We start from the raw sequence: 14923 nt of genomic DNA on the forward strand, positions 1-14923 counted from the left end.
GTAATCATGTTTTCTTTCTTTCCCTTCATCTTACCCGTTTATCTTTTTCTTTCTTTCTTTCTTTCTTTCTTTCTTTCTTTCTTCTTTCTTTCTTTCTTTCTTTCTTTCATTACGTCATTCTTTCTGTTTTCTCCCTTCTGTCTCATTTTTCTTCTTTGTTAAGGGCATGGAGCAGTATGGAGCATAATTTTTCAGGAGGAAGAAAAATGTAATTAAACATCAATAGGCCTACACTGATCCTCGACGATGTCATCAAATTCACAAACGTTTTCTACCGAAGTATCTAATATTCTTCTGTAGGCCTATTGATATTTAATTACTTTTTTCTTCCTCCTGAAAAAAATTATGCTCTGTACTTGTCACATAGGAGGTTTCATAAAATCAACGACATGTCACAGTCTAGTATACTGTATAATATAGTCACGAAGCTTAATACGTAGTAAATATGCATCCATAGATAGTTGCTAACCATTAGGATCGCCACTATCGCCTCATTACAGACAATGCGAAATAGTACCTGCACAGTCTATGTTTCTAGTACCCTCATAAACTCAAGCTTCGTGACTGTATACTAGACTGTGGACGTATGTTACATTTACTGTCTTTCATTTTGCTTTGATATCTGCCTCACATCTTCCGCATATGAGATGGAGGTGAATCAGATTTCGCATCCTCAACGATGCGGTACTAATAGCACACAACTGTACAGCTTCACCGTAGATGACTTTGAGCAATAAGCGTGGCCTTATGAAGAGGGGCATTTGTACCGCACTGTCCAAATTATGCATGATGGCAGTTCTTCCCGGTGGCAGCCACCAGAGTGTAATGTAGGCTATAATAACGACTTGTTTCGATGTGGAAAGTCACGAGTTCTGCGTCGGATTATTTTAAGTAATTGTTTCACCATCGTTTCATCTCTACGGGCTATTTTATTTTGTAGAATAAGAGAGAATAAGGAATAATTTTGTTCGTTCCTATAGAAATGTAATATAATATCGAAAGCTATATTCCATTAATAATATTTTTAAACGATCGTAGTTTTGTTGTATGTACTCACGGATGCTGTTTACATATCTCGTAAGTTGATATTACCACACTTTGCCAGGTTGCTATACGAACAAAAGATAAACATGCTGTTATTTCTTCCCGCACACAATGTGGGAAGTAAAATGAATAATAGTATATTACAATACAAGGTTGGGAAGTGCCTTTTACAAAATCGAGGAAAAGTTTGAAGAACGAGCAAAGCGAGTTTAAAATTGCAAATACAATATATTTTCCATTGAAAATTTAGAGCAATATTGAATAATTTCGAGGGAAAAATTGTTCCGGGGCCGGGTATCGAACTCGGGACCTTTGGTTAATCGTACCAACGCTCTCCCGGTTGTCAGCCCATTTTGAAGTCTGTGGATATAGAGGGAAAAATTGGATCGGTGTCGGGTAGAGTTCCCGGGTAGCTCAGTGGGAGAGCGTTGGTACGTTTAACGAAAGGTCCCGGGTTCGATACCCGGCCCCGGAACAATTTTTTCCTCGAAATTATTCAAATTAACTTTACAGGGAGTCATTCCTGAAAGCTTAATTTGCATATAGCAATATTATTCCAAAGCCTTCGAAAAACTATACTGCAATGGTAACTAAGTAACAATAAGTGCACTGTAATGGTTCTAATTTCAGTATGCCTATAGTTTTATGTTATGAAGAATGGTTTCCCTAGCAACAAGTTTCTGTGTGGGAATTCTAACTTTCAATGCCTAACAACAATAACTGTAAGTAGTACAACAAAAAAAAACAGATCGTGCAAAAAAAATCTATTCAAGTATAACCCTAGATCATATATACCCAGATTGCTCGGCCTTATAGGCTTTGACGGTAACATTTTTTTGTCAGGTTTACTATGCTGCCATCTAGTTGCTACATAAGGAGCCACGCCATAACTCCCATTTAAATTGAATTAGCGACTGTACTGCCATCTCGTGTTCGTTTACGGCGGACGGGTGGCGATCCTGGCGATTGTTTTCTTCAAAGTGCTACCGATTTTAACATAGGGATGAGCTACCTGTTATATATATATATATATATATATATATATATATATATGATATAGGGTATAACTTACGTTTACAAAATTTTAAGTGTGATCATAAATGTGTACATGTATCACACTGTCTCTTCACCGAATCGGCATGATTTTTAGCTTATGTCATAAAACTTGTATTTTCAAAACAATTACCCTAATAATTCCAGAAATTAAACCATTTTCTGAAATTAGTATTATGTATTTTCATTTCTCATTCTAGATTTTTAAGTAATCATTGCCGCCCAGCCGATCTTCCATACCTCTTCAATATTTTGATCTTCTTCAATTATTAAATCTACGACTTTTTAATTCATCCAATTGTATTTTTTTTCAATTCTGATTCTTTGAGTACGATACCCTCAATGATTGATTGATTGATTATAATGCAGAGTCACAAAAATAAAAGCATTATTTACACCAATACAAAAAAAATCCAAATCCCCCTGATAAATCGCTTAAGAAGTAAATTAAGATTGTACATTTCCATTTAATATATAGGTAAAGTTAAAAACATAAGTCCACACCTGTGGAGTAACGGTCAGCGCGTCTGGCTGCGAAACCAGGTGGCCCAGGTTCGAATCCCGGTCGGGGCAAGTTACTTGGTTGAGGTTTTTTCCGGGGTTTTCCCTCAACCCAATACGATCAAATGCTGGATAACTTTCGGTGCTGGACCCCGGACTCATTTCACCGGCATTATCACCTTCATATCATTCAGACTCTAAATAACCTAGATGTTGATACAGCGTCGTAAAATAAGCCAAAAAATAAAATAAAAACATAATATTACTTAATTAATTTACTTATTTTAATTAAACTGAATGACGATTGTCTAAAAACAGTATGCAATACATTTGGTAAGTGGATTACAGAATCTTGGAAATCTCGACTTCATTTCGTTTTTCAAACTTTTCTTCGATTTTGTAATAACGCACTTACCACGCTTGTATCGCAATGTACTTACTATACCCTACAGGCCTACATAGTATATTGCATATCGATGGTGTCGAACAGCAACCTCATATGTCAAGAAAATATGAACGAAATGAGATTTCACTTTATCCCTATCAAAAAAGTCTTCCCGAATCTTGTGTAAATCCACATCTTATGTCAAGGCATGGATACAAACTTTACAAGAAGATATTTAAATATCCTTTTATATCAGATATTTATTCGTTATCAAGATATTAAATTTTTTTTCGCTATCCTGTAAAATTTAATTTGTGCGAGATCGTGCGTATTTGCTTGGTTTCCGCACAAAACCAATCCGCGGTAAGTCTAAAATTCCACATTCAGTATTCCCAACCGAACACACATAACAATTTCCCTCTTCTTACCGCTTAAGTGACATATCGATTTTACTGCTTTAGGCTTTTAACATATTATTTTAGAGACGTTCAATATAGTAATAATTATAAATTGGAAACTTACCATTGCAATTTCACCTAAATTGCACTGTTAATTATTGTTTTTAAATATTTGCAAAAAATTAAGTAAACTCTACAACTCCACTAAAGTTACTGCATTTCGTGATGCATGTAACGTTAAGGAAGCCGTTTGTTTTAAGTTCGCATTTATAGACTGGGGGAAAAAAAAGACAGACGTAAATCACGGCCTGCTGGAGTATAGTAAACACAGAAAACATTTTAAAGCAACAATGTTGAAGATAGATATATTTGTTTTCCAAAATTGCCGTCATTGAACAGGAACCAAGATGGAGATTTCATTGCAACTAATTAGAAATTCCTCTTTCAGGTATGTAATAAACGATCTTCGCACAAAATAATGTACGATACACGAGCGGTATGTTTTCTTTCAATTCTCGGAAATTAAAAAAGCTCAACTACGTTTCGCTTTTTCAAACTTTTCCTCGAACATGAAAACTTCAACATACCGCTCTTGTAACTCATATTACTATTTTTGACATACCATACTTCCTGTTCAACACCTGTTGCTGTTCGATATGTGGTTGCTAGGACACGAAGTCGTTTTACTATTAACCTTTTTGTGCATTAGGCCTATTAATTACAATTGAATCCTCCAATGTTAAAACGATCTAAGTCAAAAAATACAACTTTTCAGGAGGGAGAAAAAACATTGTCGTTTTGAGTTTATTTGATAAAACAAAGCGGTGTTTTGTTATATTATTAGGGGCCTATTAAACACATTTTTTGACTACCCTAACTGTTAAACACCCCTAATGTTTCCGAACTTATATAGCAGAACAGAAAACCAGAAGAAAAGTAAAAATGCATTATTTTGACTTAGTTCCTTTTAACATTGGAGGATTCAATTATTGAACTCAGAGCCAGTCTTGCATCATGTTAGTATAATCTGTACTAATGATATATGATTGCCAGGATATTAAGTAAGGATAAGAAATCGTTTTATGTACATGATGTGAATAGGGCATATATGAGTTTTATAAACTGCGAAATTTCAGGTAAGATAAAAAAAAACATATTTTTATTGTATTCATAACGTCGGGAACGCCGTTTTCTAAGTTTAAGGCCCTTAAGTAATTCTGTAACGGAGTTGCACTGATAAGATTAAAAATTTTGTACATTAGCTCAAATTAAATTCTGGGAATGTTCAAATTCAATTAAATATTCTTATATCTTCTGTTGATGTGAAAAGTAAAAATAACGCATTGAACTTAAAATACTGAAAGTATTTTAGTTCAACTGAGTACACCACTTGTTAATTTTACAGTAGCCTGTACGTTCATTAAAGTCAGAAAAGGTTTTAAAAACCAAACATAACGTAAAATTCCCTACTAGCGGAGTTGAGTCATAAAAGAGCTTGCCAATAAAAAATTAAAATGTCAAAGACGTTGGAATTTTAAAAGGGCAATCATGCATAATGAAAGATGCGCTAATCTTACTTATTTCAAATTTAAACAAACAGAAATCGGCGTAGTTCAGGCGGTATGCACGTTTGTTTGCTTATTCGGAGTTACACTTGTGCGTGGGAACGATTCCCGCTTGAGCTGATTACCTGGTTATATTTTTCAGAGATTTTCCTCAACCGTAAGGTGAATGACAGGTAGGCTAATCTATGGCAAATTCTCGGCCTCATCTCGCCAAATACGATATTACTATGCTATCACCAATTCCACCGGTGCTAATAACTTAGTAGTTGATACAGCATCGTTAATAACCAACTAAAAAGAAGCAGATGAAACAAATTTAAGACTTGGATTTCAGCTTCGAAGACCGATTCTTTCTTTGTCCTTAGGTGAACAAAATGGAGGTGGGAGCGAGAAAAATATTGTACTCTTCGGGCCGTTATGAATGGTTAAACTCATTCGATTGATCCGGAGAGGATGAAAAATTTGACACAAGTCAATTCCTGCATTCATCGTCATATCGGCAATGGAAAAGTACTTAGCCACACCTCCTCTTCTGAACAATCCACTGTTGCGTTGCTTACTCTCTGATTCAGCATCAGTGGCGGCTCGTGATAAAATATTACGCGTGTTCACAATTTGGTGTTCCAAAACCGAAGAGAATTTGAAATCGTACGTTTAATATGAAATGTTATGATTCCAATGTTTCACTATCTAAAAAATCGTGTACAAGTTCAAAATAATAATAATAATAATAATAATAATAATAATAATAATAATAATAATAATAATAATAATAATAATAATAATAATAATGAAACCCAATTTTTTTTATTTCCAATTTTTCCTAGTAAGTCAGTTTACCCGATTCTTCATGTTCAAAACTGCTTGAACAGATTCATTGTTTATGTTTGTTAAAAATTACTACCACAAGACCGTTATTTAAAAAAGCGTGTGTTCTGTAATATATTTTCGTTCACAACACACTGATACACTATAGCCTATAACACTACTGTAATTCCATTCTCATATATTGATTACTATAAATACATGCCAGTAAGTATTATTCTTAAATATTATACACCACCATATAGATACTTAAATTCACAGTCTGCCAGCATTTGTTTGAAAGCTACACTATGCTATTATGCTAACACTAAAGTATAGTAATTCACAAACTAAACTCTCGTAGCAGCACTGTACACAGATCCACACAAAGTAAACGTTCCGACAGTGAGAAATGCTGACACCTACAGGCTAAAATACAGACTATTAAATTCCCTGCCTCGAAATATAGCACGTGAAAGATAGGCATTGATTCACCTGACATCTGTAGGATAGATTCACTGTTCACTTAACGCTTTGTGCTCTTGACGAGTCATAAGCAGCCAAAGACGTTGTAATCGGGTAAGCAGCCGGCTAAAGACAGTTTTGTCCCGCGCATGCGTGTAATTCCTGTAAACTCCTTGCAAAGAGCTTATAAGTGAACCCAAGTTGCCAAGTTTACATAAGTTCATGCAAGATGCGGGAAGTTTAAAATACTCGATTCTGATATTATATATCCCCCTACGTCAATATGGTATTAAATACTTAATAAGACTAGTCGTGCTCTTGTGCTCTTATTGACGCACCGCCACTGTTCAGCATATATTCAGCCTTAACATTAGTACTGCATTTGCAAATGGAAGTGGAGCTTTAGAACTCCTCTGCCTATAGTCGCCGCTCATAAACACATATGGTATAACAAATTTTCTTGCGTTTTGACTTCTCTACAATACGTCAAAGTGTCTAAAGCTCACTTATTTACAACCGACAAAGCGACTCATGATACGAGGCTGAACTCGAGCGTGAATTCGATTCCTGCTGGGTTAATCGTCTCAGCAAAATACCATATTTTTTTTAGTTGGTTATTTAACGACGCTGTATCAACTACTAGGTTATTTAGCGTCGATGAGATTGGTGATAGCGAGATGATAATTGGCAAGATGAGGCCGAGGATTCGCCATAGATTACCTTGCATTCACATTACGGTTGGGGCAAACCTCGGAAAAAACCCAACCAGGCAATCAACCCAAGTGGGGATCAAACTCGCGCCCGAACGCAACTTCAGACCAGCAGGCAAGCGCCTTAACCGACTGAGCCACGCTGGTGGCTACCATATTGTTACCACCAATTACACTGACGCTATACCTATAATCATGTAGTTGATGCATCGGCATTTAATGTTGTAGGCTAGGTCTAATTAAGAAAACAACAAATTAATATTCAGATAACTGTATGGGGTTATTATAGAACTAAATTGCTCTGGGACTGGAGTGACACAGACATACGTTGTTGCAGCACCACGACCAGATAGTGACGAGCCAGGATGTGGGTCTGTCGGTGCGATGCTCATACAACCTGCAGAACCGCAGCGTGGGGCATGGGATGGAACTGCAGGTGAGCGGCGACCCCGACGGGAGCGAGGAGAACGCCTTCGTGCTGTCGCCCACCGTCACCATGCGCATCACGGACCGCCAGGGACACGACATCCACACGGCGCAGGTGGGCGACGCCCTCAGCCTGCGCTTCAACATCCTGGACGAAGACACCCCTTACCAGATCTTCGTGAGGGAACTGGTCGCGCTGGATGGGGTGGACTCCAGCGAGATCCTCCTCATCGACAGCCTCGGCTGCCCCACCGACCCCACCATCATGGGCCCCATCACTTCCGTAGACGATGTCGCTCGTTCTCTTCAAGCCCCATTTGACGCCTTCAAATTCCCAACTTCGGATGTTGTGCAGTTCAAAGCTTTAGTCACTCCTTGTCTGCCGTCCTGCGAGCCCGTCTCTTGCGACGTGGAAGATTATTACGGAATTGAGCGACGAGTTGACTCATATGGCAAGAGGAAACGACGAGAGGTGGGGTCCAAAAAGGACGAGGACATGCTGTTGGTTCAGAGTATAAGGATCGCCGACAAGTTTCAGTTCAGCAAGGAGGACGAGGCGAATAGGGCGGGACTTACTGAGAAAGGAGGTGAGCAACCGTTCTGTATGAATATTCTGGGATTGGCGGCTGCTGCCACCATCTTCCTCTGCACCCAGGTCCTGCTTGTCATGGTGTGTCTCTGGCAGCGCAAATGGAGGAGTGAATCTACACCTCCTTATCATATATACCGACGTGGCTTCTGAATCCACAGCTTTACTCAGTGATTCCAAGTTTCATATAATGCTCAAGCTAAGTTGATTCCCTAAAATCTCTCTGACATTACATTAATTCCTACATTAGTCCTGATTCTGAATCCCGAGTCAGACGTGACGCATCATACCGCCAACTCAACTGACACAACTGAAATAACATCTCCCTCCAAGGAGTGATTTGCTGTCAGTTTGTTTTCGGCTGTATGGCTGTGGCAGTTATTTGAAGGGTTCAGAGCCATAGTGGGCCAAGCGCCATTTATTAAAAACGGAGAAAACAAGAGTTAAAATTAAGTAATTACCATAATTTAACAAAACATATAGTAAGTAAGATAAAGTATGCACATTAAAATTAAATGATATGTCAATCTTCATTAAATTATGGTATTTACTTAACTTTAACCCTTCTTTTCTCCGTTTTTAATAAATGTCACTTGACCCACTATGGCTCTGAACCCTTCATTTCAAGTCCTTTTAAATTACAGAGACTGTTCAGAGAAGGCAGCTTGGTAATATTGCAATATGAAATGTACCGAAGATTTTCTTTGTCAAAATATTGCCAAATACTTGTCAAGAAATCCAATTAATTTTTTGCTAGGGTTTCCCATTCCAGTAAACAGACATTTTCGGCTGTTGAGTTTATTATTTTCAGTTTCGTTTCATTTGTTATCGATTCACTTTATAACATTTACTATTTAAATAGCATAATGAAAGTCCAAAAACTTTAAAATCCTCACATTGTTAAAATTTTTTATAGAAGTTACGGCAGGCTATATTAACTTTTTTAAAACAAATGTTAACACTGTGTCCTTTTTTTAAAGTTTTCAGACTTTTATTATATTAATTTATTGTATTCCATGGATCAATCTTACATCAGCATTGAAACTTTAAGATGTGAAACAAGTCAAGAGTTATAGTTTTTGTGCTATGTGAAGTAGCCTAAGGTGTAATAATAATTGCTGAATTTAAAAGCAGCGAAAAGATAGCGACACCTAGGCCTATTTTTCTGGAGTACATCGCTCTCGAGAGCAAAAGGCAGAGATAGTAATCTTTGGGACATCTTGAAAGATACTAATATAATAGTGGTTCAGTAGAGACTGCCTTTTGGTCAACTGTTAACACTACTGGTATTACTTGTAAATTTATGGCAGTGGTCGTTAGCATTCGCTGAAATGGGTAAAGGGTAAGGAGTGTCTCGGAAATGCACCATCGTGCAGAAAAGAGAGAGAGAGAGAAAAAACATACACACTAGCAGCCACGGATGCATGATAGCACAATTTCTTATCTGCGGGTAAGAGACGCTAGCCCGAGGGTGCACTGTGCTGATGACCTCTGATCTGTGGAATGGGTAATTTTATTAAATAATTCAGTTACAAATCAGTATGAAAGAATGAAAAGCTTAGTGAATACTTTGGAATGAATTGTTAGTGATGTTTTGATTACAGTCCAAGTATCGAATACATGTCTCTTTAGTGAGAAGACATCAGCTGACTTGTGTTATGGCTGAATATATGTCAACCTTGTTCCAGCAGAACTATTGTAAATCTAGTTTACAACAGAAAACATGTTTATTGTTGTGAAATAGTTTATCTAAATTTGTTGATATCATTCTGCTGGTTGTAAAGCTGTCACTCCTACTCACAGCTCACGATACTTGAAGCACCAGTACCTAAAGTATTTAACTTTTCGCACATACGAGTATAATCGTGTTGTCTGCCAGCTGTATCAGTCGTTGTCAGTTTGCCAGGATCCAGAATCTTGTGTTCAGCATTGGTACTTGAGAGCAAGTTGATTTCCTTATGTGTCAGTGCTATCTATATCCTAATGACAGAAATGTCAGTTTGATAATACAGTGAAACCTCTTCTTACTGACACCCCTAAAATACGGACACTCCTCATATACGGACAGATTTTTATGTCCCAACTGAAATAATATAGAAATAATGATAAATTTAACTCTCGTATATGGACACTCTCAGACATGGACACAGACAGCTGTTTCACAGTCCTAAAGCTTGTTTTACCTCCTGACTGCGGACGAACTTGGATTTCAAGACTTAATGTGTCACAAAAATTGAAAATTTAGTTTTGAGAACTTTACAGAAATTCCTTAAAATTAAAGAAGACAATAAGGATCTCGTAGGCTACCACTAGCCCAGCCGGCTACCCCCCTTGTTAGCTGGAAGTTGGTGGATAAACAGAGTCATAAAATTTAACCTGTCTGATGGGTCCAAGTTTTCCGCGATCGTGAAATTGTATTTGACACATGATAGGATTAGTAGGATTATTCTCTTCACTTCAATCAGTTGTTCTGTTTCGAGAGACATGGCACCTGAACGTAAAGGTTAAGTTGAAAACTGTAAATTACAGTACTGCATAACTGTAGACCTAGAATAAAATTACATGGCACAGTACTGTATTTTCCTTTTTCGGTCTTACCTGCTGTAGATAAAAATTTCAAAGAATTTACTGTAGTATACTGTATTTAGAATTAAACTACAGTAATACATTTCATTTAAAGCGTGAAGGGATACTTAATACATATTATAAATTTACTGTTAGATTGGGGAGCCTCCCTCCGAATAAGGGACACCTCCCAGAAGCGGACAGATTGTTATGTCCCTTCGATGACCATAAATGAGAGGTTTCACTGTATTTGTATGAAACTCTGAATCATTATGTGCCCAAAACAGATATAGTAACGCAAGTTATTTTGAAAGTTGGTTTAATATGTTCGTCATTACTCACCATCCTATGAAACAATAAGAAATTCCACCTTATTTCACAAGCCTGAAAGTCGTTAGTTGCAAAACAACAAAAGAAAGGACTTGTGATAAGCTACATTAAGTGTTACAAATAAAATGTTAATACATTAATTCAAAGTTTCAGAAATAAATTGGTGCTATATATTTCTTCTTCTTCTCGTGGTACTACAGCCGTTTGCCAGCCTTGACCGCCCCAACAATTGTCCTCCATCTCATCCTGTCACTTACTGCTCTCCTCCATGCCCCCACACCAGCTATATATTTACGAGTTTAAAATTAAACATTAAAAAAAAATAATAATTCAGTGAGGTATATATAGAATTTATACGTTGTAAATTTAATGCCAGAATGAAAAACTCATTTACCACTAATTCTTATTTTTCACTTACATAAAGTATAATCAAATGATGTCTAAAATAAAAACAGTTTTTATCTAAATTTTAATTTTAAACATATGTTCAGACAATACGATAGGTAATCATATAAAGTATTGGTTATTTTCGTCCTAAAGTCCTGGTAAAGTGTTATATATGAAGAGTTCGCGGGAAAAACGATGAATGGCACAATTTTGTTAAGGTTGATGTCATTATCTAATTCAATGAATCACTACGAAATTTAATGTTGTTCTTATGAAAAATGGTAAAAAAGGAGAATTATCACCACGAATACAGTAATCCTTTCCTTTATTTTCTATAGAAACAGCACTACATCTTGCAGTTATAGACTCAATTAGATCATTATCTAATCTTTAACAGAAATGTGACATTCATCGTTTTTCCCGCGAACTCTTTATATGCTTTCTAGTACAATATATTGGTACATATTTACATTTGAGGAAGTTGTGTCAGCATAGATTCTCAGTATGACCAATTTTTAATAACAAAAAGCATTCAGTGATATGATAAATTCATCTAACCAGCCTTGGGTATAATTGTGCTAAACATATTTTACCCTAAGCGACAACTTCCTAGCTAGACGTAGAAGTAGAAATCATGCCATTCTTAATTTATTTACTTCAACTTGAAATTGTTCTGTCTTAATTGTAGAAAAACGAATTGTGTACGAGTACATGATCAACCTAAGTTCTTATACATTTTAAGTGGTTTAATAAATTTACCAGTGGTTGAAAGAAACTTGAAGAAAATGTTTAAGAATTTTCAGTAGGCTAATTCCTCAACAAACCTTCGGAAGCTCTCTGTTCTGCAGGAAGATTTCTTACAAAAATCTTTAAAATACAGGAGCCGAATTGAATTTTCTTCACTTCTGGCAAATCATGTTCTTGGTACTAAAGTTCATAATGAACACTGTTTATAATATCAACTCTACTTTTTCCCTGTAGAAATGCAAATGGTACCAATCCATGATAACGCTGTCTCTATTATCTGAATGTCAGATAACAGAAAGTTAACTCCATCAATTGCACTATGTTTACTTGCACATGACTCAATTACCTACGAGTGGCCATCCTGAATCTAGTAGCTGAAAGTGAGTGTTATTAGAGACAATAAAAAAATCGTTATTAGTATCATACTCTGTTAGTGTTTACGTTTCATATACCAGCATGTAACAAACATAATTTTGTTTCAATCATGAAATCATTTTGAAGTATAAATTTTGAGTGTTTTTTTCGTTGTTTTAGGTTAAGAGTTGAATGTGCAGAATTTTCTATAAATACCAGTATCATTATCCTTCGGTTATACTTCATCAGTAACAAAGGAAAGAAATTTTAACATTATCTTCTGTAGCTTGCCCATTTGTGTAAGTTCTGTACATGAAATAGTGATTTATATAGCATTCATTAACTATCCTGTACTAAGATGTGTTCTACTGTGATTGGAATGAATCAATTTGAATTTGTCTAAAGATGTTAAATGTTATAATATCGAATGATTGTGAATACACACTGACTGATTGTTGGGAAATACTGTTTCACAACGGTGCAAAGTTCACAGTATGGGTGGTGTTGGGAGATTCGATGTCTGTATATAGGGTTTTACTGAAGAGGATTTGGGTGTTATATATATACAGATGTTATCAGGGCTTGGTTTGTACTATGTTCAGAGAGCGAAATGATTCAAATATCAGCAGGAATGTTAAACTTTAAAGTGATTGAATCATTTCATTCTCTTCAACAAATAAAGCCTTGTGTTTTATTTATTTGTTCATTGTTCTTTATTTATTGCAATTAAGTTATTTATTTATTTAATGATATTTATTCATATGGTTCATGCCAGGATGCTTTTTCCTCCTTATACTTAATTATAAATGATATCACAAACTATGTTAGATATTTGTTTAACCTTTTTTTTATAGTTTTTTTTTTTTTTTTTTCCATTTAGTGTACTTAAAAATTTTAGAGACTGATTGTAAAAATGGAGCTATGTAATGTTTCTGCTTTCTCTATTCCATTGGCAGCCACGTACAATAATATCAGTATTCAAGAAGCTTAAGAAATGTACGTAACTTTGCAGTGTGAAACTTTTATTTATAAATTTACTTTAACAAGAACGAAGAATTGAACTGTAAGAGAAATAAAAGAAAGTTTAACTACTGTCTAACCAAAATAAGAACTGCCCTTAATGTAAACATTGACGGAAATACTCAGGCAGGAAGGGTATACGAATTGTTATTTCACAATTTATAGCAAAGACGTGGCATACCCTTATTCTTTCTTAAAATAATATACAACAGTACCTCATATATTGTGAAATTGTCCATGATAGTGATTTGTGTTATTGACAAATGGAAGTTTGTTATGACAACACATAAGTTAAACATATTGAAGCAAATAACATTATGTCTTTCGAATAAATAAGCAAATTGTAAAAACGTGAATAGTTGAAGTACGGTAGCTATTTTGTTTAATAAGTGTCGTCAATTTCCTATTTGGATGTACTATTCCATGTCACGAACAAAGACGTATAAATGCGAAAAATACACTGCAAATAAATACAGTAAGACACAATATAGTCGTAACAACATGTTAGAGTAGAGTTAGTTGAACACATGAGTGGAGTAGTACACATTTGTTATGTTAAGAGCGGATCTTACGTTGAATAGACTTTCGTACTAAAAATCAAGTCTAATGGCTGTGAAAATTATTTCACTGCATTTAAATCTATATAGGTACAATACAAAATAAGTTCGAATGTCAACATTTAACTTCATTCTTAAAACCATATTATAGTCTCGCTACAAATATTTTAATGAAGTAATAAAATATATATTAGTACAAATTAAAGTTAGTATAAACTTTAACTTTGTTTCTCTTACTCTTCATTGTGAATTACTCGTTTAATTCCATTGACACAATTTCTATTATTCGTTCTGTCTATTATCTGACATAATTGTGTAACTTATTTATTCCATAACTTCACTTCTGTAAGGTTTTGGTAGTAAATAGAGTTTCACTTAGTAATAACTGTTCTACAGGTGGAAATACACTGTTAGACAAGCTTCATCTACTTTTATATTCATTGACTTCCTTGATTGTTTAGTTACTCATGACTGTTCAAATATGTAATACATATGAAATTATGTTAATTTGTATAAACTTTGAATTTAAACGGACAAATATAGAGAGATTTTTTGTAGGTTTCTTGTTTCCATTCTATTTACTGTACTGTATACCTATCCTTAGCAAGACAAAATGGGAGCTGTGAAAGTGAACTGCATCGTATATGATTACAAAGTTACTTTCTCAGTGTAAAATGATTTCGAGAATGTTGTTGTTTAATGATTAGTCCGAAGACAGCTTGGAACCTCATAAGTAACACCAATAAATCATCACTCATGAGGCAATTACGCCAGAAGATAATGGAGTAGGATGGCCAGTTCCTTTTCCCCTTCATTGCATTACATAGCTGACTAGTAACATAGTTCACTAATCATACGACTTCAGATGTATGTAGCAATTGTTCTTGCTCTGACAAATATCGTCAAGTGAGATGTAGACTTACTGTCATAATAGATACATAATTTATAATTAGGCAACAATCTGTGTTTACAGGTTCCCTTTGAAGAAATCCGAAATACTTTCTAAGTGGCTTGTTGCTATAA

At 35.4% G+C, this 14923-nt stretch overlaps 1 protein-coding gene across 1 annotated transcript in view; it reads left to right on the forward strand.

The window, feature by feature from the left end:
• Positions 1-14455, forward strand: part of LOC138696511 (uncharacterized) — a 150142-nt gene extending 135687 nt beyond the window's left edge. Inside the window, exon 5 of the mRNA XM_069821566.1 lies at positions 7263-14455. Within this exon, the coding sequence (XP_069677667.1) occupies positions 7263-8093 (831 nt within the window). The 3' untranslated portion in view covers positions 8094-14455. The remainder of the gene's footprint in view (positions 1-7262) is intronic.
• The last annotated feature ends 468 nt before the right edge of the window (positions 14456-14923 follow it).

This window comes from Periplaneta americana, chromosome 3, assembly GCF_040183065.1.
Source record: "Periplaneta americana isolate PAMFEO1 chromosome 3, P.americana_PAMFEO1_priV1, whole genome shotgun sequence".
Classification (NCBI taxonomy): Eukaryota; Metazoa; Arthropoda; class Insecta; order Blattodea; family Blattidae; genus Periplaneta; species Periplaneta americana.